Source organism: Podarcis liolepis (genome assembly GCF_965112155.1).
Source record: "Podarcis liolepis genome assembly, contig: HAP1_SCAFFOLD_28, whole genome shotgun sequence".
Classification (NCBI taxonomy): domain Eukaryota; kingdom Metazoa; phylum Chordata; class Lepidosauria; order Squamata; family Lacertidae; genus Podarcis; species Podarcis liolepis.
The window spans coordinates 2,063,594-2,087,590 of NW_028148790.1; the positions used below are offsets into that span (position 1 = coordinate 2,063,594).

The 23,997-nt window shown below is 43.2% G+C and overlaps 1 protein-coding gene across 4 annotated transcripts in view; it reads left to right on the forward strand.

The window, feature by feature from the left end:
- LOC310699047 (LIM domain-binding protein 2) overlaps window positions 1-23,997 on the forward strand; it is a 233,295-nt gene that overhangs the window by 171,512 nt on the left and 37,786 nt on the right. For all 4 annotated transcript variants that reach the window (XM_083520645.1, XM_083520646.1, XM_083520647.1 and 1 more), the window contains exons 3-5: window positions 5,395-5,567; window positions 17,736-17,858; window positions 20,391-20,474. In XM_083520645.1, the coding sequence (XP_083376771.1) occupies window positions 5,395-5,567; window positions 17,736-17,858; window positions 20,391-20,474 (380 nt within the window). The remainder of the gene's footprint in view (window positions 1-5,394; window positions 5,568-17,735; window positions 17,859-20,390; window positions 20,475-23,997) is intronic.

The following is a 23,997-nucleotide window of genomic DNA, read 5'->3' on the forward strand; positions in this document are numbered from 1 at the left end:
GGCACCGAGTCAACAACCTGAGAGCAGTACATGTGAAAAGGATCTAGGAGTCTTGGTTGACCACAAACTTGACATGAGCCAACAGTGTGACGCGGCAGCTAAAAAAGTCAATGCAATTCTGGGCTGCATCAATAGGAATATAACATCTAGATCAAGGGAAGGTAATAGTGCCACTGTATTCTGCTCTGGTCAGACCTCACCTGGAGTACTGTGTCCAGTTCTGGGCACCACAGTTCAAGAAGGACACTGACAAACTGGAACGTGTCCAGAGGAGGGCAACCAAAATGGTCAAAGGCCTGGAAACGATGCCTTATGAGGAACGGCTAAGGGAGCTGGGCATGTTTAGCCTGGAGAAGAGGAGGTTAAGGGGTGATATGATAGCCATGTTCAAATATATAAAAGGATGTCATATAGAGGAGGGAGAAAGGTTGTTTTCTGCTGCTCCAGAGAAGCGGACACGGAGCAATGGATCCAAACTACCCCTGCTTGGCAGGGGGTTGGACTCGATGGCCCTTGTGGTCTATTCCAATTTTATGATTCTATGAACTTCCAGAGATTTGCTATTTATTCCTCCGGCTGAGAAGGGAGGGGAAAGGCGATGCCATTCCTCTTCCAACATCCAAAAAGCCCTCCCACCGCTTTCCTTTCACCGCTACCGTAGCATTTTGCTTTTTTTAGAAAATACAGTGATACCTTGGTTTACAACCATAATCCGTTTTGGAGGTCCGGTTGTAAACCAAAACAGGTTGTAACCCAAGGTTAGTAAAACTAATATATGAGAGAGACTCATGACATTCAAAGCAAGATATGTCAAGCCTTGATTTGTTCTACAGGTGAAACTCGAAAAATTTGAATATCGTGGAAAAGTTCCTTGATTTCCATAATTCAACTTAAAAGGTGAAACTAATATATGAGATCGACTCATGACATGCAAAGCGAGATATGTTTGCCTTGATTTGTTATCATTGTGATGATCATGGCATACAGCTGATGAAAACCCCAAATTAACAATCTTAGAAAATTAGAATATTCAAGGAAATCAGCAAAACAAAGATTGCAAATGGAGCAAGACTGGACCTCTGAGAAGTGGAATCACATCTCGCTTTGCATGGCAGGAGTCGATCTCATATATTAGTTTCACCTTGGAAGGTGAATTCCTGAAATCAATGAACTTTTCCACGATATTCTAATTTTTTGAGTTTCACCTATGTGTGTGTGTGTGTGTTCCATTTAATATTATACATTCACACCATCCTTATCCTCTTTACCGCTTTGGCTCTTTAGAGCCTACAATAAGTGAAGATTCATCATTCATTCCCTGCAGACACTGTTGTAGCGGTGGCAAAACGTGCCCGGTCTTTACTTACAGGGTGAGGTGAGATTTTGAGTTGCTTGTCTCCTGGCACTCAGGGCCACAGCCTATGAGCTAAAGAGTGATGGTCAGTGGATCAGGGGGTGGAATTTGGTAGATTAGGGAGCCTAGTGACAGCAAAAGATAGTACCTGGTCGATCAAGGGAAGAATCTTCCTCCACTCCCTCATCAGCGACTTTCATCTTGAGAGATCTGGTACCCTGTGTTAATGCTGTGGTTACGAAGAAGGTGTTTCTTTGATTTGGTATCCTGCACATCTCAGCAAATGAAAGTCGATATCAAATGACAGGGCAGAAAATAATTTTCCTATATGTAAAAATAAAAAAATTCCTTCCAGTAGCACCTTAAAGACCAACTAAGTTAGTTCTTGGTATGAGCTTTCGTGTGCATGCACACTTCTTCAGATACACTGAAACAGAAGTTGCCAGATCCTCTCTCAGCTATCTGCCTATCTCCCATTCCCACCACCCTTCTCAGTAACACCCCTCCCCACCTTCTCACTATATAGAAGGATCTGGCAACTTCTGTTTCAGTGTATCTGAAGAAGTGTGCATGCACACGAAAGCTCATACCAAGAACTAACTTAGTTGGTCTTTAAGGTGCTACTGGAAGGAATTTTTTTATTTTGACTATGGCAGACCAACACGGCTACCTATCTACTACTTTCCTATATGTAGGGAGATTTGCAAGACAATTTGATGATGTCTCTACAGGTTATAGGTGAATTCAGCGAAATGGCACCTGATCCGTTTTCTATACCTTTGCATGCAAAATGTACTCCATAGCAATGGGATGCCAATATTTCAGGGCCTTTTATTTTAATAATTACACCAATTTAGAACTAGTATTATTTCTTATGCTTATTGTTTCTAATGGATGTAAGGAGAAAGGGGGACAGTATTCTTTTACCTCCTGAGATCAACTATCGCAAACTGTACACTTTTTCTCTTTTTATAAGCCACACAAATGTATTTAATTCTATCAAAACAAATTCAAAGTTTTCTGTCACATGTTAGCTGTACAAGATGATTAGCATGAAATTTAATTTGTGCTGATTAGCCTTAGGGGAGCAAGGAATTAACTTGATGGGTTAATTTCATGTTTGTTGTATATCGCAAAAAAAGGCAATGTATGAATCTTTTAACACTTTTGAAAAACAAATGCGTGTACACTGGACTTCTAGTTTCTTTCCCCTCATTAAATTATACTCTATAGAGGGCACACACAGAAGTTTTAACGAGGATTGCAAGGAACTGTATTTGTTTGAAATGTACAATGCTTAACAAACCATATCCAAGTTCTTCAGTTTGCCTGCCTAGTATGCAAACATTTATTTCTGCTTTTGCTTCTTTGAAATATTTACACCCCTCTTACTAACTGAAGTGCTCAAGGTGCATCACAATATATTTAAAATGCTATAAAAAAAGGACAATCAGGGTTTCTCACTGAGTGAAGCTTCCTTACACAGACTCCTGCAGGTCCTGCCTTCCAGAAGCCCATAGAAGGTTTACTGGGGTTGGGGCAAAGGTGTATACCAATGATGGCCAAACTTGGCCCTCCAGCTGTTTTGGGACTACAATTCCCATCACCCCTGACCACTGGCCCTGTTAGCTAGGGATGGTGGGAGTTGTAGTCCCAAAACAGCTGGAGGGCCAAGTTTGGCCATCACTGGTGTATACAAACCTCCCCCCATCTCCATTCTCACATCTTCCAGCTGCCGTTCTGCTGCTGAATCTCCTCAGCACTCCATTGCTTAACCCTCACTGAGGCAGATGTTAGAATACCAGATGTTAGAATACCTCAAAGGTGGAACTTCCTCACCTGGGCTGCTGCTCTTGCCGTCTCATCAGACATGCACCTGATTGGGCATGCACAGAAGAGCACTTTATCTATAAACTCTCTCTACCTGTGGTAGGACTTAAAAGTAACCTGGGTCTCTATAGTAAAGTCCGATTAACTATTACATCAAGCCCTGCATGCAATGATGTTAGATTATGTCCACCTGCTTGGTCAGTGGAAATCTGCTTCCACAGCAGGACATCTGGTTCCTCATTTCCCACCAGGGTGGATAAAAAAAAATCAGAGTTTTTTTTAATTTTTTTAAAAATTGTGGTTTTTAAAAAAATTTAAACCATTTTTTTAAAAAATCAGATTTTTAAAATAAAAAGCTTTTGGAGGAAAAATATTTCTAAAGGTAGTTTTCTATTTAAGTTACATTATAGTCCAAAGGCTTTTCATCAGGAAATAAGGATTTGTTTTAAGTTTCTCATGTATACTAAAACTCAGTCTAAGTTGTTGGTTTTTTAAAAAAAATATATTTTAACCACATTAGTTAGCAAACATGGATACATATGCTATAATGTTATTGTTTTAGTTAAATAAATTGTTTAAATTGTTATTAAGGAAATGATTATTTTTCTCCTTCCAATAAAGTACAGCAGAAAAGTTGTCCAAATATAAACAAAAATTTCATAATTACGTGTCTTTGTATAGTATAACCAAATCAGTAATTTTGGATATAACTGTAAAAACTACTCTGAAAATTTATTATTCCAAAGATGAAACCTTCATCTGGTTGTAAATATTAAGATTATACCAGCAAGAATGAGTCTTTCTGTAAGAAAATGATTTAAATCAAGTCTTACTGACTAGTGATTTAAATCGTGATTTAAATCATGATTTAAACTGATTTGATTTAAATCAAATCCACCCTGTCTCCCACCACCACCACCATCATCTGCTCCAGAAGGTCCCCAACCCATCACAAAAGTGTCCACAGATGGCAATAAGGACAGTAATTTTACAAGGAACAATAAGGGATTGCAGAACGGGGATGGAGATTTAAGTCAATAGCAAAACCTCCACCAATATATCCTCATTGAGGTAGTATCAAACTGTGGTGGTTTTTTGCCTAAATAAAGTGATCCTCTAACAGATGGAATAAACCCTTTTGTGGCCCTGGGGAAAAAAATTATCTGACAGGCAATGCATACCAGTCACAACATGTGGAATTGTTAAACCGGCTTTGCTACACAGACTGGACGATGGAGGCCAGAAAATCCAGCTCTACAATTTTCTAATTTTACCTAAATTATTTAGCCACATTATTTGTTTTCATGCTAAAATGCATTGTCAATTGCAAATTCTCTCTCAAAGATATATAAGGACCAAAGGAGTATTTTATACAAAATATTTAATATAAATAAGTAAAATCTTAATTATACTAAAAACTATTCAATTCTAAAATTCTACAGATTGTCTATTACTATTTAATGTTTCTCACTTAATTTTAATAATAAGACATATTTAGGGACACCTGGAAGGATCCCTACATAGATGCCTGACTCTGACCCAAGGCCACAAACCCTCCTTCTGCAGCTTATATTTATTTATTCACCTATTGCTACTGCTGTTACTAGGCATTTGACTGCCTTTTAGATATGCCAATATTTGAAAATTTGAAAATCTGATATACCAGTTCGGGGCCCAGTGAAAGTCTAGACTGTTCTATTTCATTTGGAATGGTTTTACTTTTATTTTTTACTTTTACTTTTTACTATTATTGAAACGGATTTATTTATTTAGGTAGGAAGGAAGGAAGGTGAGGTGTGGGAACAATTTTTAGCAGACCCAGAGCCAAAACCCAGCAATTAGGGGTGCATCTAGGGGGAGAACTGATCAGCTCTGAGCAGATTCTGGGGTTCAGCCTGGCTTCTGTTCTGGATTTGGTCACCATGGTGAATGACCTGTGCTGGGAAAATGACGGGCGGAGCCAACCCTACTAATTTTTCTGGACCTCCATCATAATATCCTTTTGGACCACATGTCAATATGTGAAGGTCTCCAGTTTTTGTTGTTGCAGGTCTCACTCTCCACAGGGAACAGCATAGTCTATTTCTTACTGGTTTAATTGGAATCTGCATTAAGTTTTGATCAGATTTTACCATTGTTCTAGTAAATGAACGACTTAAAAGTGTTCTGTCTAGTGCCCTTTGCTCATGTGCTTTGTATTTTCCCAACAGCCATTGGAAGGACCCTCATTCCTCGTTATTTTAGCACTGTCTTTGAAGGAGGTGTGACAGACCTGTATTACATCCTAAAGCACTCAAAAGAATCATACCACAACTCCTCCATCACAGTGGACTGTGATCAATGCACCATGGTCACTCAACATGGAAAACCAATGTTTACAAAGGTAATAGGAAAGATTAATATGAAACATGGAATTGTTGTTGGGTTTTCAGTGTCCCTTTTCAGATTACATTAGAGATTAATAACTGGTGGTTTGGTGGGGGTTTTTTATCTGTGGATGGCGGAAGTGATTCCAGATATCTTGAATTTTAATTTGCTAACACTGAAACACCATTGAAGTGAAAGTTCTGTTAAAGAATACCAGAAAAAGAACTTATGTGAAAATTCACACTATTGTACACAAACTTCAATCTTCAGTCCATTTCTGATTTATTGCTTATAACCATAGGTCATTGGCATATAAAGAAAAGATGGACATTATATAGCTATTAAGATAAGAAACAAAACAAAATTAATTAAGTGCAAATCAGTAAAAACCAAAACCTGGCAGTCAAGCCAATGAATGAAATCACAAAGTCCAACTCAACCAATTATATAATACAGTTATATAATTCATATTTATATCCATCCAGACAGTTATAAATAAATAGTACTGAGTCATTAACTTCAGGTAGAATTCAATCTTTGAACATTTTTTTTTATTTTTACTGGATGAGTAGCTCCTTGGTCATGAATCACAAACTGGGAGAAATCACAAGTACTTTTTATATTCCAAAAGAAACACAACACTGTGCAACTCATATATAGCAAGAAAGCCTGTGCTCCAATGGTGTATGAAAAAACAGCTAATAGTCACACATAAAAGGTGTGTTCATACAGACACCAGATTTTCATGATCTACTTCATATTTTTTTTATTTTAAAGAGGGAAGAGTCACATTAATTGGGCCACCACACATAGCGTGTGTTCATATTACAGTGGTGCCTCGCAAGACGAAAAGAATCCGTTCTGTGATTCTCTTCGTCTAGCGGTTTTTTTGTCTTGCGAAGCAAGCCCATTGACGGATTAGCGCTATTAGCGCTATTAGCGGCTTTTAGCGGCTTGTCTGCTGATCGGATCAGCTGATAAGCGGCTTAGCGGCTTAGAAAATGGGGGGGGGAGGAAAAAAACCCCGCAGGAACTTGCAAGGCATTGTCGTCTTGCGAAGCAAGCCCATAGGAAATTTGTTTTGCAAAGCACCTCCAAAACGGAAAACTCTTTCGTCTAGCGAGTTTTCCGTCTTGCGAGGCATTCGTCTTGCGGGGCACCACTGTACTGCCTTGCAGACTTTTCACAGACATGTTATTTGCCAGTTTGAGAACCAGATGCTGGACTAAATGGGCCTTTGGCCTGATCCAGCCATGCTGTTCCTATGCTGGAATTCAGTTCCCATCAGCACCAGCCAGCATGACCAATGGTCAGGGATGGTGGCTTAAAGTTTGAAGTGCCTCTGCTACAGCAGCAAAGTAACGCAGGTAGGTTTTCGCCCCCAGGCAGTGTGAGAGGTGAAGCTATGACATCTCTCATCATAGACCACCAGCATTATCCAGCGCATGCCCCTTGCACTTTCTTCCAAATTAAGGATGTGCTATGGCTCCAGGTGTTGCAGCCAATACAATTTTCTCTGAGGTTATGTTCCAAAGCCAAAATGACGTATAATCCAAACACATTGGGTTCAGTGGCAGGTAGGATTGCCCTTCCCCTTTCCACCCCCTTTTTACATGTTTAAATTTTTGGTCATTCACATAAAACTGAATGTACACAAGTTAAATGCACATAAATTGCGAGTTACTTGTAGCTGCCTTTTCTCAGGACTCTGGAATTTGGTTTGAGTGCTGGTAATTCACTGCTAGCAGTCTGACATTGGTAGGTCATTGGGCTTACAGTCTTCCCATTGCAACCATCAAGTTTTAGGATTATGTCTACGAACCACTCCCATCTAGCTCTGACCTATGGCATGGTTCTTGAATCATCCATGTTACTTCCATTTTTAGCCTCCAGACTGAATAGCACCAGTCTCAAGATTATGGCCCAGTTGACTTACTGCAATATTTCGTAGGAAATTGGTTCTCTGGAATGTTTAACCCTCGATTAATAGAATAGTTGAATAGATATTATCCTTCAATGGCCAGGCTCTGAAGTTTCTCAGGGAGCATAGATTTCCCTGTCCCCACAGATCAGAAGATAACACCCTGTTTTATGGGCCTTCTTTTACCAATGTGAGACCAGTTTAGGCAGGGCCTCTGCTTTAGAGCATTTTTTCCAGGGGGCAGACCTATCAAGCCATGTTCTGCCGGCTGAAAAGATTCCCATTCTTAAACATTCTTCTTTGTTTCTGATATGGTGCCACCCAAAATTTCTTAAATTATTTTCTTGTTTATTTGCACCTATGAAGCTTCTATATGGACAGCAGTTTTTAGCATTCTTGTTTTGCATGTTAATTTCCATGTTCCCTGTGGAAGTGAAAAAGCACCAAATAAGATAAAATAAGATAAAACAATAATAATGAACTTCTGCTGCATCAGTCAGCATGTTGTCTTCTCTTTAGTAAATAACTACCCAACTGATTGAAGCAAAACTAAATTGGACTTTGGTTGGGTTGGGGAAGAATCTTTCCGAAACAAAGTGTTTAGAAAATTTGAGTGGTTCATCTCAGCACCTGAAATGTAGCCTAATTTTCCCCATAGAGAAGGGCATCATATTAGATTTCGTAGCATTCATGGAAGCAATATTGTTTCAACCTGAAAAATTGCATATTTAGCCTATAGCAGCCCCAGTAATGAAAGATGGAGGTCACATTTATGGGAAAGTTCTCCTGTTCCAATAGCATTGAAATGAATAGGGACCACCAAGTCCAGAATTCTTAGCAGTTACGCTGGAGACAGGCAAAGGGTATAAAAAACCAAACCAAACGAAAGTGGGTTGGAGAAGAAGTATTGCTTCGGCAACTGTGCTGAATTTTCACGTTCCAGCATTTTCAAGGCAAAAACTGCCTGCCGTTAGCACAAACAGCAACAAAACTAGTTATGGAATCATAGAATTGTAGAGTTGGAGGTACATCTAGTCCGGCCCCTTGCAGTGCAGGAATCTTTTGTCCAATGTGGGTCTCAAAGCCATGATCCTAAGATTAAGGATCTTATACTCTACTGACTGAGCCATCTTGCCTCTCAGTTTTGTGTGTGTGTGTGTATGATTTGCAACCCCCAAATAATGCTGCTTCAGTGCCTTTTTAATGCCTTTTTTTAAAGCTATGTAATTCCAGCTGATAGATAATGTAAACCTTATTGTCATGCTCCTCTCAATATATGGCAGGCTACAGGATTCCAATCTCTGCCCCTGCACCCAACCACTACAGATAGACTAAAAGGTCAAAAGAGTCCATACACACCTAGAGTTGTACAAGTATAGGAGTCCTTCTCACCTTCTGGAGAAATATCCAGAAACTGGTGGCGGACCCTGTGAGTGGTCACTATCTCACTTGCCTCCAGGTCTTCGGTTTAGTGATGGCGTCATGGCAACACATGCCAAGGCCCCTGGCAGGGATGGAATCTACCAAATAAGGAGAAAGTCCAGGGTTGCAAAAATAGGGCTGCCATATGTCCGGAATTTTCCACACATAGCCAGTTAAAATGTCCGGGAAAACCCTGGGCGTATGGCAGCCCATATCGGAAGTATTGAATTTTTGGTGAATTTCTGGGGAAATCGCTTCATCCATCCTTCCGTCCACCCAAAAGAAAGCTCAACAACTTTTGTGTCCGGATTTTCACTTCTTGAAATATGGCAACCCTTTGCAAATACATTTTTTCAAAATGAATTCCCTCATTCCCATTCACCTCTAATTGCTTTCCACCATGTATACAACACTTCTTTTGTCTCACTGTCATTTTTGGTCAAAAGGGTTCACAGGCTTTTATTTTATTTTTAACCCTGCATAGCCTTTTTACTAGAATCAATGGTAAGATGAGTTTCCACAGCATGAAGTGTAACGCCTGCCTTCATGTTTAAAACAACTGTCTCTTTCCAGCCCTATTTAACTTTGATGGCATGGTAGAGATGGTTTTTATTTAAGGCTAGAGACGCTTGTGTTTCCTTATAGCACCACGTAAATGCATAAAAGATCAGCATTGTTAAAATTGTAATAACAGCCCGTGTGCATAGCTGAAATATACTTTTCCCTCCTGCGCATTTGAATCAACAGTCTGTGTCTCAGTCCTGGACATAACACCAGTGATCAATTTATGTTCCTTTACCTTATAAAAAGCAAAGGAGCACGTTACTTTTATGAATTTACACAAACCATCTATCAAATAAGGATTTTGGGCAGATATAAGAAACTCTGAGCAATAAAAACTGAAGGTCAGGGAAGAATTTATTACTTTGTAAAATTTACATTTTGTGCAATAATAAGAATAAAAATAATAAAGCTAAAGTGATGCTGTTCTCCCTCCTGGTGGTGGAAGTTGCAGAATCTTTGACAATTAAGCAAGACAAAGAAGGGGTTAAAAAGCTACTGGTTAGTTTGAGAAATGTTCTTTTATAGTTTTCTTTCTTTTTTCCCCTGGCCTAGTCTGGAGTTGCCACGTGATCTCCTGAATGCCTGCCAGCCTCTTTCTTGTTGATCCTCCAGAGACCATCTGTGCTGGGGGCATTGATTAGAGTGTGTCTGCCGGGATTACATCTTTTCTGTTGCCATGCCAACTAATCAGCTGATTTTGGTTACCACAGAAACAAAATGTCAGAGCTCACAGCACGGTAACATGAATGCAGCACAACAGAGAATGTTTTCTTAATTGGAGACCTTTTCATTTTGGATTTTATAGGAAAGGCAGTTTTGGGGGCAGGGAAGGAAGGCTGCTCCGAGTGAGATTTTGGCTTAATTGATTAGAGAGAAATAGTTTGGTTTAGAATTAGAAAATTAGAAAGTTAAATATCGTCACATAGTGTGTTTGTTAGATGTTACGATCTGCGAGTTAAAAATGGTCATACTTGAAATCATACACATGGGCATGATCCATTGATTTTTAATGTAGATTTGCTACAACCCAGAGCTTGCATTTCTTTCAAATCTGTGAGTTTACAGTAACTGTTGGGACAGGAGACAGGACTAGGTCTCATCACCTGGTGGGTACAAAGGAAGAGCCGAAAAACCAATATCCACATTCACTATTGTGACCCACAGCCTTTACCAGAACCTATCTTTAATGAATTTCTGGTCCTTTCAAAAACCAACCTAAACTAGCAGGCACCACCACATTTAACAAATTCTGGCAAGTTAATAACATGTGACTCTATGAGCCTGAAATTTATTTTCTTACTAAAAACAGCAAGAGAAAATCATTGAACAGGCTTGTAGGGTATACACGGTGACAACTACAGAGGGAAAAGCTTATAACGTTTTCAGAAAATGGCATTTTATACTTTCCTCGATAATGTCTCGTTAAACAAAAGTCCCTGAACACATGAGCTCTAGGTTTTAAACAGTATGTTAATGGTATTCAAACTACGGAGAGATCAGCCATTGCACTGAAACTTTAGACACTAAACAAATGTACCATTAAAAAAAAAAAAACCATGGAGAAATTGTGGATCATTTTCTAACAGTGGCTTTGTGCAAAATGCAAGTGCTGCTTCTTACACAGGGCCAAGCCAATTCCTCCTTACCTATTGCAGCTCCCTGTGCAAAATCCTATACTATTCCAGAGGCTCCTCAACTGTCAGGGAGGACCAGGGTCAGAGGAGGGGGGGGGAATGAATTTCCTGCTATGTCCTGTATAATATTTGTAGGTACAGTGGTACCCCGCAAGACGAATGCCTCGCAAGACGGAAAACCCGCTAGACGAAAGGGTTTTCCGTTTTGGAGACGCTTCGCAAAACGAATTTCCCTATGGGCTTCCTTCGCAAGACGAAAGCCCATAGGGAAATCTCCGGGACAGGGCGTCTTGCCCACTGTCCTCGGACCTCCTCCCGCGGCCAGGCTTCGGAAGGCTGCTCCGAAGCCTGGCGGGGGGCGGAGAGGTTTTTTAAAAACCCCGGGACAGCGGAGGACTTCTCCTTTGTCCCGAGGTTTTTTAAAATGCTGGCGGGCGGCAGCGAAGGCTTTGCTGCCGCCCGCCAGCATTTTAAATTCGCCCTGGACAGCGGAGAAGTCCCCCACTGTCCCGAGGTTTTTTAAAATGCTGGCGTCTTCCCCTTTCTCCCCGGACCTCTTTTGAAGCAAGGGGCGGCAACGCGGAGAAGCGATCTTCTCCCCGTTGCCGCCCCTTGCTTCAAAAGAGGGGACAGAGGGAAAGGCGCGCGCCTTCCTCTCTCTCCCTGGACCCCTCTTGAAGCAAGGGGCGGCAAAGGGGAAAAGCGATCTTCTCCCCGTTGCCGCCCCTTGCTTCAAAAGAGGGGACAGAGGGAAAGGCGCGCGCCTTCCTCTCTCCCCCCGGACCCCTTTTGAAGCAAGGGGCGGCAAAGGGGAGAAGCGATCTTCTTCCCTCCGCCCCTTGCTTCAAAAGAGGGGAAGGCTGGCGGGGGGCGAAAATCTTTGTCCCCCCTGGCTGCCTTTCCGGGAGGGCTTTTAAATCGCCCCGGACAGCGGAGAAGTCCTCCGCTGTCCGGGGCGATTTTAAAATGCTGCCGTGGGGGGGGGGGAGCAAAGACTTTCGCCCCCCCCCCAGCCTTCAGAAGAGGTCGGGGGACAGATTGTCCCCGGACCTGGTCTGAAGTCGGTTTCCATAGGAACGCATTAATTGATTTTCAATGCAGTCCTATGGGAAACCGTGCATCGCAAGACGAAAAACTCGCAAGAGGAAAAAACTTGCGGAACGGATTAATTTCGTCTTGCGAGGCACCACTGTATAAATAAAATTCACATCACGTCCAATGATTGTCACTGTTAAGCAACAAACATCTATCAGAATTACGAGCAAAAGCGATGGGAGTAAATTTTCCATCTAAATATTTGATGTGAAACTATGTAAGGTACATTTGGTCTGCGGAGTTATCTAGTCCAATATCACCCAATGGCCAGCCAGTAAGCCCATGAACGATGCTCACGAAGGGTACATCCCTGTCCCACTCGGTTGCCCACCAGGAAATGTATACTGAAAGGGATGCCTATGCCTCTAAACCTGGAAATCCTATTCAGCTGTCATGGCATATAGCTGTTGATAGACCTATCCTCCAATACAAAGCCATCAGATCTTGTGGCAGTGAATTCTGTAAGTTAATTATGCACAATAAGAAGAAGTACTTTGTCTATTGAATCTATTGTCTATTGAATCTACTGCCAATCAATCCCTTAGTGTGTTCCTGAGTCCTAGAGCTGTGAAGGTTAATCAAAGCTCAGATCTTTTGTCCAGTGTGCACCACTCATTTATAAATACCCTCTGCTATTCACTATTATTACTATTCACTTACAGTATTCCTTGATAGAATATTTCCAGTCCCAGGGCAGGGGAAAAAGTAATAAAAAAATAAACTGAGAAACATAACAATACACAACAATTAGGTAAAGGTAAAGGGACCCCTGACCATTAGGTCCAGTGGTGGCCGACTCTGGGGTTGCGGCGCTCATCTCGATTGGCCGAGGGAGCCGGCGTACAGCTTCCGGGTCATGTGGCCAGCATGACTAAGCCGCTTCTGGCAAACCAGAGCAGCGCACGGAAACACCATTTACCTTCCCGCCAGAGTAGTACCTATTTATCTACTTGCACTTGATGTGCTTTCAAACTGCTAGGTTGGCAGGAGCTGGGACCGAGCAACGGGAGCTCACCCCATCACGGGGATTCGAACTGCCGACCTTCTGATCGGCAAGTCCTTGGCTCTGTGGTTTAACCCACAGCGCCACCCACGTCCCAGCTCATATAAACAGGCCCAATAAATAACAAATTGGCAATTCTGTCACAGGGTAAGCAAGCAAACCTATGATGACAAGAATCAAATTTTCAATTAAAGCAAATACCTAGGTAAAAAAACAAACACAAGATGAACAAACAGATTAAACAACCTATGGTCTTGGCAACAGCTCCCTTGTTTCATGTATGGTAGCCTGCCCCTCTGTCCCTCGCACGTAGAAGGCCCCACTCTGAGCCAATGGCCTCTCCCTCTGTGGCTTTTGAGAAACATAAAACTTTCACCCACACTCTGCAGTTTATCCAGGCCTCATCCTGAGAGGTCTGAATGGTTGGCCACAAGTATCCACAGCAAGAAACTCCCACCTCTTGTCCATAGCAGGAACAGAACAAAAACAGACACACATACACAAGAAAAATTGCAAACAATTGTGGCACGTTTTTCCACCCTAGAAAAACTTTGGTAGCAAAGTCTCCTTGCTTTAACAACTCTTAAATATATGAGAGCCCTGTGCTTCTTAGCATCTGCTCACGCTAGCCAACATACAAAGTTGCTAATTCCCCCGGACACTCAAGGGGCAGGAAACTAAGAGGTGCTGCTTACTGGGTCAGGAAGTGGATCCTGGTAATCAGGAGACAGAATGAACATGGGATTTAAGATAATTCTGCTTAGGCTGGTATTTAATCGTATCTTAATTTGGGGTGTCGTATGCATCCTGACTCTTCTGCAGATGGATGGTTTTTATTTGTTAAATAATTAAAATAAAAACAGCCCTAGTATACAACAGTAGAGGAGAATTGCTTTGGGAACAAGCAAAATAAAAGCTCTCGGAAATACTTGAAGCCAAGCGAGCCCTGGTTTTGCTGTCAGGATCTGTCAGTGGAAGAACGCTGCCTCCTGTCCAGAGAGAATGCTTTTATTCTTCCAAGGTAGCCATAATAAGCAGACCTGTGCTTTTGGGTACAGCACAGAGAGCTACTTGCTGTATGAGCAGCAGCTACAGATTCCTTCCTGTTATAAAAGTCACTTCTGTTTTTATTTTATTTTATATATTATATTTGTATACAGCCCTTCATCCAAGCATCTCAGGGCAGTTTGCAGAATAAAAATACACAGTAAAAGCATAAAAACAAGGACCGAAACGAAACAAAGCAGTTCGAATTTCTTGGAGTTGCAGCTCCTTCAAACTGTTCTTCTTGTGGTTCGCTTGCTTCTCTTGCTCAAGGAGGGCGTGTAACTTCAAGGAAGAAGACCCACTGACTGTCAGTGGATGCCCTCCTGAGGCATAGGCCATAGCAGACGTCAGCCCTAGTTCTAGAGGCCTGCAGTCAAAGACTTGGAGGGACTGGCTTTGTTTTTTTCAAATAAGTATGTGAAATTTCATCCCGCCTCATCTCTGCAGCTCTTGGACCTGTGTGGCTCTCTTTCTGTTTCTTCCTCTCATGCTGCTCTCACTTTTGTTGTCATTTAGTCGTGTCCGACTCTTCGTGACCCCATGGGCCAGAGCACGCCAGGCACTCCTGTCTTCCACTGCCTCCCGCAGTTAGGTCAAACTCATGTCTGTAGCTTCAAGAACACTATCCAACCATCTCGCCCTCTGTCATCCCCTTCTCCTTGTGCCCTCCATCTTTCCCAACATCAGGGTCTTTTCCAGGGAGTCTTCTCTTCTGATGAGGTGGCCAAAGTATTGGAGCCTCAGCTTCAGGATCTGTCCTTCCAGTGAGCACTCAGGGCTGATTTCCTTAAGAATGGAGAGGTTTGATCTTCTTGCTGTCCATGGGACTCTCAAGAGTCTCCTCCAGCACCATAATTCAAAAGCATCAATTCTTCAGCGATCAGCCTTCTTTATGGTCCACCTCTCACTCACCCATATCCCTCTGGACCACATTCTCTTCCAATCCCTAGCTCTCTCTTTTCCTATGCCAAGCAGTTTCTCTTGCCTGGTTGTCTTCCCAGGCTCCTAACCTAGGGCTAAGGTGCTTTTCTCCCCCTCCTTATGCTGACCAGCATAACCCTCTGGAACAGCTGTGGAGCTCAGTAACCAGAAACCCTTCTGCCTGCCCTACTACTTTGTGCTATTAGGGCAAGTTGCTCCCAGAAACTTCACCAACATTACTACTACAGCTTTTAATGCAGATTTTTAAATATATATATATATATTACACCCCCCTCCCCCAGTAATGGTCACATTGTCCAAGTGCTCAATCATGATCTACCGCGATCTAATCGCGATCGATTGCAGTCTGTCCCTGGTTGATCCTGGTCTCTCTCCCCAATAAAAGCTCAACAACTCTGGTCAATCCAATGAGTAGATCACTCCCAGTTTATTTATAGTGGGAGTAGATCGCAGTCTCTTGGAAGTTAGAGAGCCGTGGTTTACACTAATTAAGAATATGTTTTTAAATATTGCCATAAACAACAGAGGTGCTTCTGTAAGTTATGCCATTCTTAAATTACCAAATCAGGTTCCAGAATTTGTCAGGGCTCCAAAGTAAATAAATGTTCCCATTGATTATGTCCTCCTCTGAAATTCCCCACTTCCTGTTCCTGATCAGCCGCTGGTTCTGCCCTAGAGCCACTTTGAAAAGCCAGCCCAGGACACAGAGAGAAAATGTGCCATCATTCCTTTCCTATATCCACAGGTCCCTCCAGACTCTTCTTTCGCCCCTCATTAGTTCCATGGTTCGCCCGTCTTACAATATCCCTCGCTATGAGGCATCTGACCTATAAAAGGATTATCTGTCGGGTATGCTATAAATTCTCCTCTGGCTCCGATTGTAACGTGGGAGAAGAATTCAGGGGCTCCACAGTACTCCTTTTTGTGTGAATTAAGCATTGTGGTTTCCTGGTGCTCAAAGGAAGCCCAGGCCTAGAGAGCTTTGAATGCAATTGCGAATACAAATCAGGCGGACAGAAATGTTTAAACAAAAAGAATCAGTGAAGGAAACTGGGGCTAAAACTTTTTCAAAATTGAGAAGTGATTGGTGTGCAATCCATTATACAAGCCCTGGGACACCAGGAGGAGATGAGGAGGAAACCCCAAAAGGACAAAAAAAGGATTGAAAGATAAAACGGAAAGCAAAAAAATAGATAATGGGAAGGATGAAAATAACTATCAGAAGAATGACTACCGAATGTGACACATACCAGAGTAAACCTAACAACCACTTGGAACATGTAGGACTTTTATAGCTCAGCCTATTACACAAGATTGCTTAATGTCTATTACATAAAGAAGACAGGTCCCTCTGCTTCAGCAGCTAGATATTATATTTGCACAACTGCAGCTGTTATCCAGAGTGAAAGGTGAACAGAGCAAAACAGATCCCTGGTTGGGAGCGGTGCAAACCCACCACCACATCTGAAGCCTTGCCACCCAGGTCAGCCAAGGCAGAAGGTGGGGTGGCTTTCATACATGGGTTTGCTGTGGCTGATTGGCCCAAGAATCCAGCTCCATGGGGGAATCCATTCTCTGAAATAGCCTCTTTGGGGGCTGTCTGCTAGCTGCCGCCAGTAGCAGAACCGCAGGCAGCAGCTTCCCACCTGCCATGGTGAAGTCCCCACTTCTCCTGTGGCGATCACACAGGGTCCCCGGACATTTCACCATCTATAGATCCCTGTGCCACCACTTTATTACTCGCTGCCACCACCCAGGCCCTACCTGGCACAATACTGAGTCCAGTCACGGTTAATTGGAACATAAACTTCTGTTTATTTATTGCAGTTTAACAAGCGTGTGGTTTCATAAATGGTATCGGTCAGTTACAAACATGGGGTGCCTATCCAGACCTATAACTTCCGCTACCTGCTCTCCCTCACTAAACCACCTCTCAGATATTTACTCGTCTTCCTAGCTCCTAACTGTTCCTGACTCAGCTTATTTCGCTACACTAACTCAACCTACCCCCAGACTCTATCCCTATTCACTCCCACTCCAACCAACCACCCAACTCCCAATGAACTCTCCCCCTTCGCTCCTCCCAGAGCTGGTTTTATAGTCCCTCTGACTCCACCCCCTAGGTTCTGATTGGGAAACCTGTTTAACTATTTCACCTCCAGCATCTCCTCACCCCATGATGCTCCTCTCCACCAGCAGAGAGGAACCTGCACATCATGCTACCCCACCACCCACCATCAGCGCCAGGGGGTTAGAATTGTGCCCTTTATGCCATTAAACATCACCAGCCATTTTGGAGGGAAACAAAAAATAGGATTTAGATTGCACAGAGCTATAGAATCCACAGCCTGCTTATTTAATTGTTCATTCTTAATTCCTCCCTTTTTCCAGAGGGGATACAATTTCCCCAATAAAGCTGAATAACAAAGTATATTGGCATTTATTTAGCTTGCTTAGGACTGTATTTTGTTTGGTTTCTTTTAGTTTTGTAGAGGCTCCTCAAAGAAGTGTGTGTGTGTTTGTTTATTTTCCTTCCTTTTTCTTTATTTCTCCTAGGTGTGCACAGAAGGACGTCTTATCTTGGAATTTACATTTGATGACCTTATGAGAATAAAAACCTGGCACTTTACAATTAGACAATACAGAGAGTTAGTCCCTCGCAGTATTTTAGCCATGCATGTAAGTAATTGGCCAGAATTGCTTTTTTTTAAAATCCATTATATTTTGACTAACAATCCAAACCCACCATTTGCTGTCACAGCCAGTTATCTTAGAGTTATGCGCATTGTAAACAAGGATGTTATGTTGGTGTGTCACAAGCATTTGTGGATCTAAATAAGTAGACAGACTAGTGTCTCCCCTACTTAAGCTGATGCACACCTTCTTTCTGAATTAAATTCGGAGGCACATTTCATTCTTATATCCACTAAAGTTATTTTTAAAGAGTAAGAATACGCCACCTTAAATTTTAATTTTAATTTTATTTTTTACATTTTTGGGGACTCCATCTGCACCATACCTTTAAAGTGTACCACTTTAAACAGTTCCCTCAAAGAATCATGGGTACTGTAGTTTTTTAAGGGTCCTGAGACTGTTAGGACAACCCCTATTTGCCCCAGAGAGCTACAACCCCCATATTTCCCTGGGAAGGGGGGATTGATTCTCAAACCACTCTGAGCATTGTGAGAATAGTTAACAGACTACAAACCCCAGAATTCTTTGGGGAAGCCACAGCTATTTAAAGTATGGTCACCAGATTTTTTTTTCAATGAATCTGGGGACATTTTTTTTTTATCTGAGTAGCAACAGGGAGTCAGGAGTGGGGATGGTGAGGCAAAAGACCCTGGGCCCAAGCACACATGCATATTGTATAAAGGTGCACCCTATTGAAACCTAAATGTGCAGTTTTTAAAAAACTGGGCAACAGTCCCGAACCTTCCCCAATCTCCTGTCCCCTTTCTCTGCCACGTTTGTCCAGTTTTTATAAAATTGCACATTTATGTTTCACAGGGTTCGAAAGAAGGGCTTTGCGCCTTGCCTGGCAGAGAAACCACGCGTCTTGCGCTCCTCCTGGGCAACGGCCGCCCACCACAACTCCTGAGCCTCCCCCGATCTATCACAACAAAGGGGGAAGGGGGCAGGAGATCTGTACTGTCAGACGTCCCGGTTCCCCTTTGGCAGTGGCAGCAGCAGCGAGCAGCTCCTGAAGCCAGCCTGAGCCAATTGCGCTACCAGGCTGGCTCCGGGCTGCTGAGGCTGCCGCTGCCATGTTTGCCGGAGGCAGATTTGCAAATCCAGGGACTGTCCCAGGGAACCGGGGACGTCTGATAACCCTCATTTAAAGTGGTATGCTATAAATGTGTTGTGCAGATGGGACCTTATTTGCTTGTTACACAGATGTCGGCAATCTCTGCCTGAGTTACCTTTTGCCCAGCTGGGCTCCAAAGGTACATCAGCACATGTCTGAAACAGTTTTGAAGTGCATTGGTTAATTGCATCCTTCTGAACTCTGCAGCACCCATATAGGGTATTACAAGCATTGTCCCAGCTGTTGCTCCAGGTCCATGTTACTCCTCTGTACAAAAAAGGGATTAGTCTTAGTATGCTTCCTTCTTTCTCTTCCTGCGCATTTCACATGCTTTCCATTGGTGATACCATAGTAAAGTAAAGGGACCCCTGACCATTAGGTCCAGTCGTGACCGACTCTGGGGTTGCGGAGCTCATCTCGCTTTACTGGCCGAGGGAGCCGGTGTACAGCTTCCGGATCATGTGGCCAGCATAACTAAGCTGCTTCTGGTGAAACAGAGCAGCGCACAGAAATGCCGTTTACCTTCCCGCCGGAGTGGTACCTATTTATCTACTTGCACTTTGACGTGCTTTCGATCTGCTAGGTTGGCAGGAGCAGGGACCGAGCAACGGGAGCTCACCCCGTTGCGGGGATTCGAACCCCCGACCTTCTGATCAGCAAGTCCTAGGCTCTGTTATTTAACCCACAGCGCCACCCGCGTCTGGTGATACCATACTACACCAGTAAATGAAATCTAGCATCCCAACGTTGTCTGCATGTTTGCTTTTGCTCTCGAGCAAATTAATTAGGGAGTTTCTTTTTTCCATTGGTAATTTGTAAGGCTGTAACTATTTTTATAGTAGGGTCCCCCCCCCATTTGTTTCACTAACACTTAGTTGCTATGATACTGTGAGGTAATGTGTGTAAGAAACCCTTGAGGAGAATGGGGATTATTCCCGCAGTGGAATTCAAATCCGTGCTCTCGTGCAAGCAGAGTAAGCTGTGATCCAAGAAAGTCCTAGTTCAAACCTTGCCCATTCCATAAAATAACTAGATGACCTCAAAACAAGACACAACTCTCATTTTTAGCCCCTTTACTTCATTGTGGAGACGACAATGTTAGTCTTCCTTACCCTGTTGTAAGGTTTCCTGATATAACGACTAGTCTAAAGTATGATTTTCAAAAAGCTTAGCAGTACCGATGCTAATAACCCAGTGTTTGGAATGAAATGGGCACTGCACTCTCCTTCCCTCAGTGAATTAGTGTCTAATGTTCAGTATAAAATCTTGGATGCTTTTTATAAATTGGCAGCTTGCTTTCAGATAGGATTGCCAATTTTTTAAGCATGTCCTTGATTTATAATGTTACTGTTGCATTTCTGTCTCACATGAGCATGAGACTGTCTCTTTGTTTTCCGTTACAGGCACAAGACCCTCAGGTGCTGGAACAGCTGTCCAAAAACATCACCCGCATGGGTCTCACTAACTTCACCCTCAACTACCTCAGGGTAAGCTTACCATGAGCAATTTTTGAAAAGGTTACTGTCAAAGCCCTCAGAAGCTCTTCTGTAGCCTAAAGACCATGTGAGTTTTGTCACGGCCTGCCCCATAATTTCCCTTCATTTTCAAACCAGTTTCCTGGGGAACCTGGGATCTGTTCTGCTCAGCTCCTCTTCCAGGGTTGTGTCTAGCCAGGTAAATATGGAACAGAAGTAAACAGAAAGAAGGCAGTCCCTTGAAGGTTGGGAGTAATGAAAACACTAGTTAACTTTGCCTGAGAAAGCATCTCCTCGGCGAACACAACAGTATTTCAAAACTATAAGTCTAGAGAGACCTGCAGCTCAACATCTGGCTGATGATTTCGGATCAATATTTAGCACATCCACCCACACACCAGCTCTTGACCTCCTGCCCCTCTATTATTTTATCAGCCACGTATGGGAAGCGGTTTGCTATGAGTGCTGTCAGCCAGCAATGCAGTGCAGTTGTGGATGGAGGAAAATTCATCAAGAATTTCTGGGGTCTTGAAATCCATCAGCAAACAGCAGTGGAGGTAGGGGATGCTTCAGTTGGCACCGTGACGGTGTGCTGCTGCTGGCTAGCTGGCTAGCTACCATCAATGCTATCCACAAGGTGCAGCAAGCCATTTGTCGACCACATCCCCTGCCCACAACGTTGTCGTGTGCAGCTGATTTTTTTAAAAAATGAAAGTATAATAATAATAATAATAATAAATTTTATTTATATCCCGCCAGCCAAAGCCGGGCTCAGGCCGGCTAACAACAATAAAATAGTACAACATACCAAAATCATTCATTATAAAATTAACTCAAATCAAACTGATGGCAACCACTGGGCCAGAGCTCTGCGAAGATTGCCAAAGGAGGGAGTCAGGCTGTGCCCTGACCAAAGGCCTGGTGGCACAGCTCTGTCTTGCAGGCCCTGCGGAAAGATGTCAAGTCCCGCAGGGCCCTAGTCTCTTGTGACAGAGCATTCCACCAGATCGGAGCCACAGCCGAAAAAGCCCTGGCTCTAGTTGAGGCCAGTCTAACTTCTCTGTGGCCTGGGACCTCCAATATGTTTTTGTTTGAAGACCGTGGGGCATACCAGGAGAGGCGGTCCCGTAGGTACGAGGGTCCTAGGCCATATAGGGCTTTAAAGGTCAAAACCAGCACTTTAAACCTGATCCTGTACTCCACCGGGAGCCAGTGCAGCTGGTATAGCACCGGGTGAATGTGATCTCGCAGCAAGGACCCCGTAAGGAGTCTCGCCACAGCATTCTGCACCCGCTGGAGTTTCTGGGTCAGTCTCAAGGGCAGCCCCACGTAGAGTGAGTTACAATAATCCAGTCTGGAGGTGACCGTCACGTGGATCACAGTGGCTAGGTCAGGGTGAGAGAGGTAAGCCAGCCCTTGATTCCCAAAGCAATTCCGCACAGAGTACTTTAAAATTAGCAACAACAGAGCTTAAAAACAAGGCAGGGTATATTAAAACACACCACCAATAGTGAACAGCCTCAGGCACTAAGACCTGAATCTTCAGATGGTGCTGAAAATTCATAAGAGACCATGCCACTTATATCTCAGAAGGGAGGGGTTTCATCCATGCTTTGCCCCACACTTTCTAGACAGAGGTCCACACTTTCGCAGTCCATATCTGAGCAACGGTTCTTTGCCTCACTGCTTTCCACTCTTCCATGTCGAATTGGAACAAGCAGAACAATTTGGGTTTTCCATGGATCATAGAGAGCGTTTCACCAGGATTTGCCTTCCTTGTGACTGGCCTATCATAGAAGCAACAAACAGCCACCACAGATATCATAGAATTGGAAGGGACTCTGAGGATCTTATCGTCCAGCACCCTGCAATGCAGAAACATTTAAAAGAGAAGATTTTTGTGAGGAAAGCTGTAGGGCACCCTCCCCTCAGTGCTGGATTTATGTATAAGCTAAACAGGCTATAGCTTCCCCCCAAAAAAATTAAAGGAAAAAAACCTGGATGTACATTTCTAAAATATAAGATAAAAAAACAAATAAAATGAAACCTTCATACAGCAACAGTGTTGTGTAGGCTCCTATTTGTTATGTGCAAATGGCTTTAGATACCTATTAGGTCCATAAATTACCATATGACATATATTCAACACAAAAAACAGCGACAATTTGTTGTTGACAAAAGACAAGTGGACTTATAAAAGGCCCCCATTACCTTCGGTAGCTTAGGGCCTCATCAAACCTGAATCTGGCCCTGCCTCCACACACACACACACACACACACACACACACACCAAAAAAGCTTCAGGCATGGACTGGGAAAGTGCAGACTTGTGCCTAGAAAGCTCTGGAAAAATTAGTGTAGAAGAGCCCCGAGAAACCCCTCCCCAGTGCTTCCACATAGCAATGTTCAGCTGGGCTTTATGACTGAGTAAGGCTCGCTTTCTCAGTTACTCAGATGCTAAGCTTGGTTATAAGGGACGTGGGTGGCGCTGTGGGTTAAACCACAGAGCCTAGGACTTGCTGATCGGAAGGTTGGCGGTTCGAATCCCCGCGACAGGGTGAGCTCCTGTTGCTCGGTCCCTGCTCCTGCCCACCTAGCAGTTCGAAAGCATGTCAACGTGCAAGTAGATCAATAGGTACCACTCCGGCGAGAAGGTAAACGGCGTTTCCGTGCGCTGCTCTGGTTCGCCAGAAGCAGCTTAGTCATGCTGGCCACATGACCCAGAAGCTGTACGCCGGCTCCCTCGGCCAATAAAGCGAGATGAGCGCCGCAACCCCCGAGTCGGTCACGACTGGACCTAATGGTCAGGGGTCCCTCTACCTTTAAGCTTGGCTATGTCTAAAGAGGGCCATGGTGCGAAGGCAAAGCTCACTTCTTAAGGCAGGAGCACCATTCCAAAACCATTTCTCTTTTCTGGTCCCTTCCCTGAGTTTCTACTGCATTGGCTGTAATGTGTTTATGGTGGGAAAAATGAACTTTCTCCCATTGCAGTTTGATCCTTGCAGAGCACCTAAAGTTTGCTCTTTTACACGCTAAGGGTGTTCCCTTCTCTGGTCTCGCCATGTACATACCAAAATGTCAATTTTGGGTTCATGTGGCAAGGTTTAAAATGCAAATTGTCTGCAGGTGCAGAATACTGTGAAGCAAATGCAAAGTGGCAGATTAGCTAAAGTCTTAAAATATGCCAAATAGATTGTAAAAAAAAAGAAGGTACAGTAGACAAGTCATAATTTTAGCAACACGCGCAGCTCCACGAGTATTAGCGATCCATACTCAATTCCAGTTGCTTTGCATGGTCACCTTTTTTGTCCCTATTAAAACTGGAGAGCAAGAATTAGAGAAGGGTGGAATTAGCAACCTTAAGGCATCTTTAATCCTAACTTTCCCCAGTTGAGGACTGAACTAGGTGTTCATTCCAGGTGTAGACTTGGAACATAGCAGGGGGCAAGACCTTATGCAATGTGGGTGTGTATCTAAGGCAGGCATAGGCAAACTCCAGATGTTTTGGAACTACAACTCCCATCATCCCTGACCA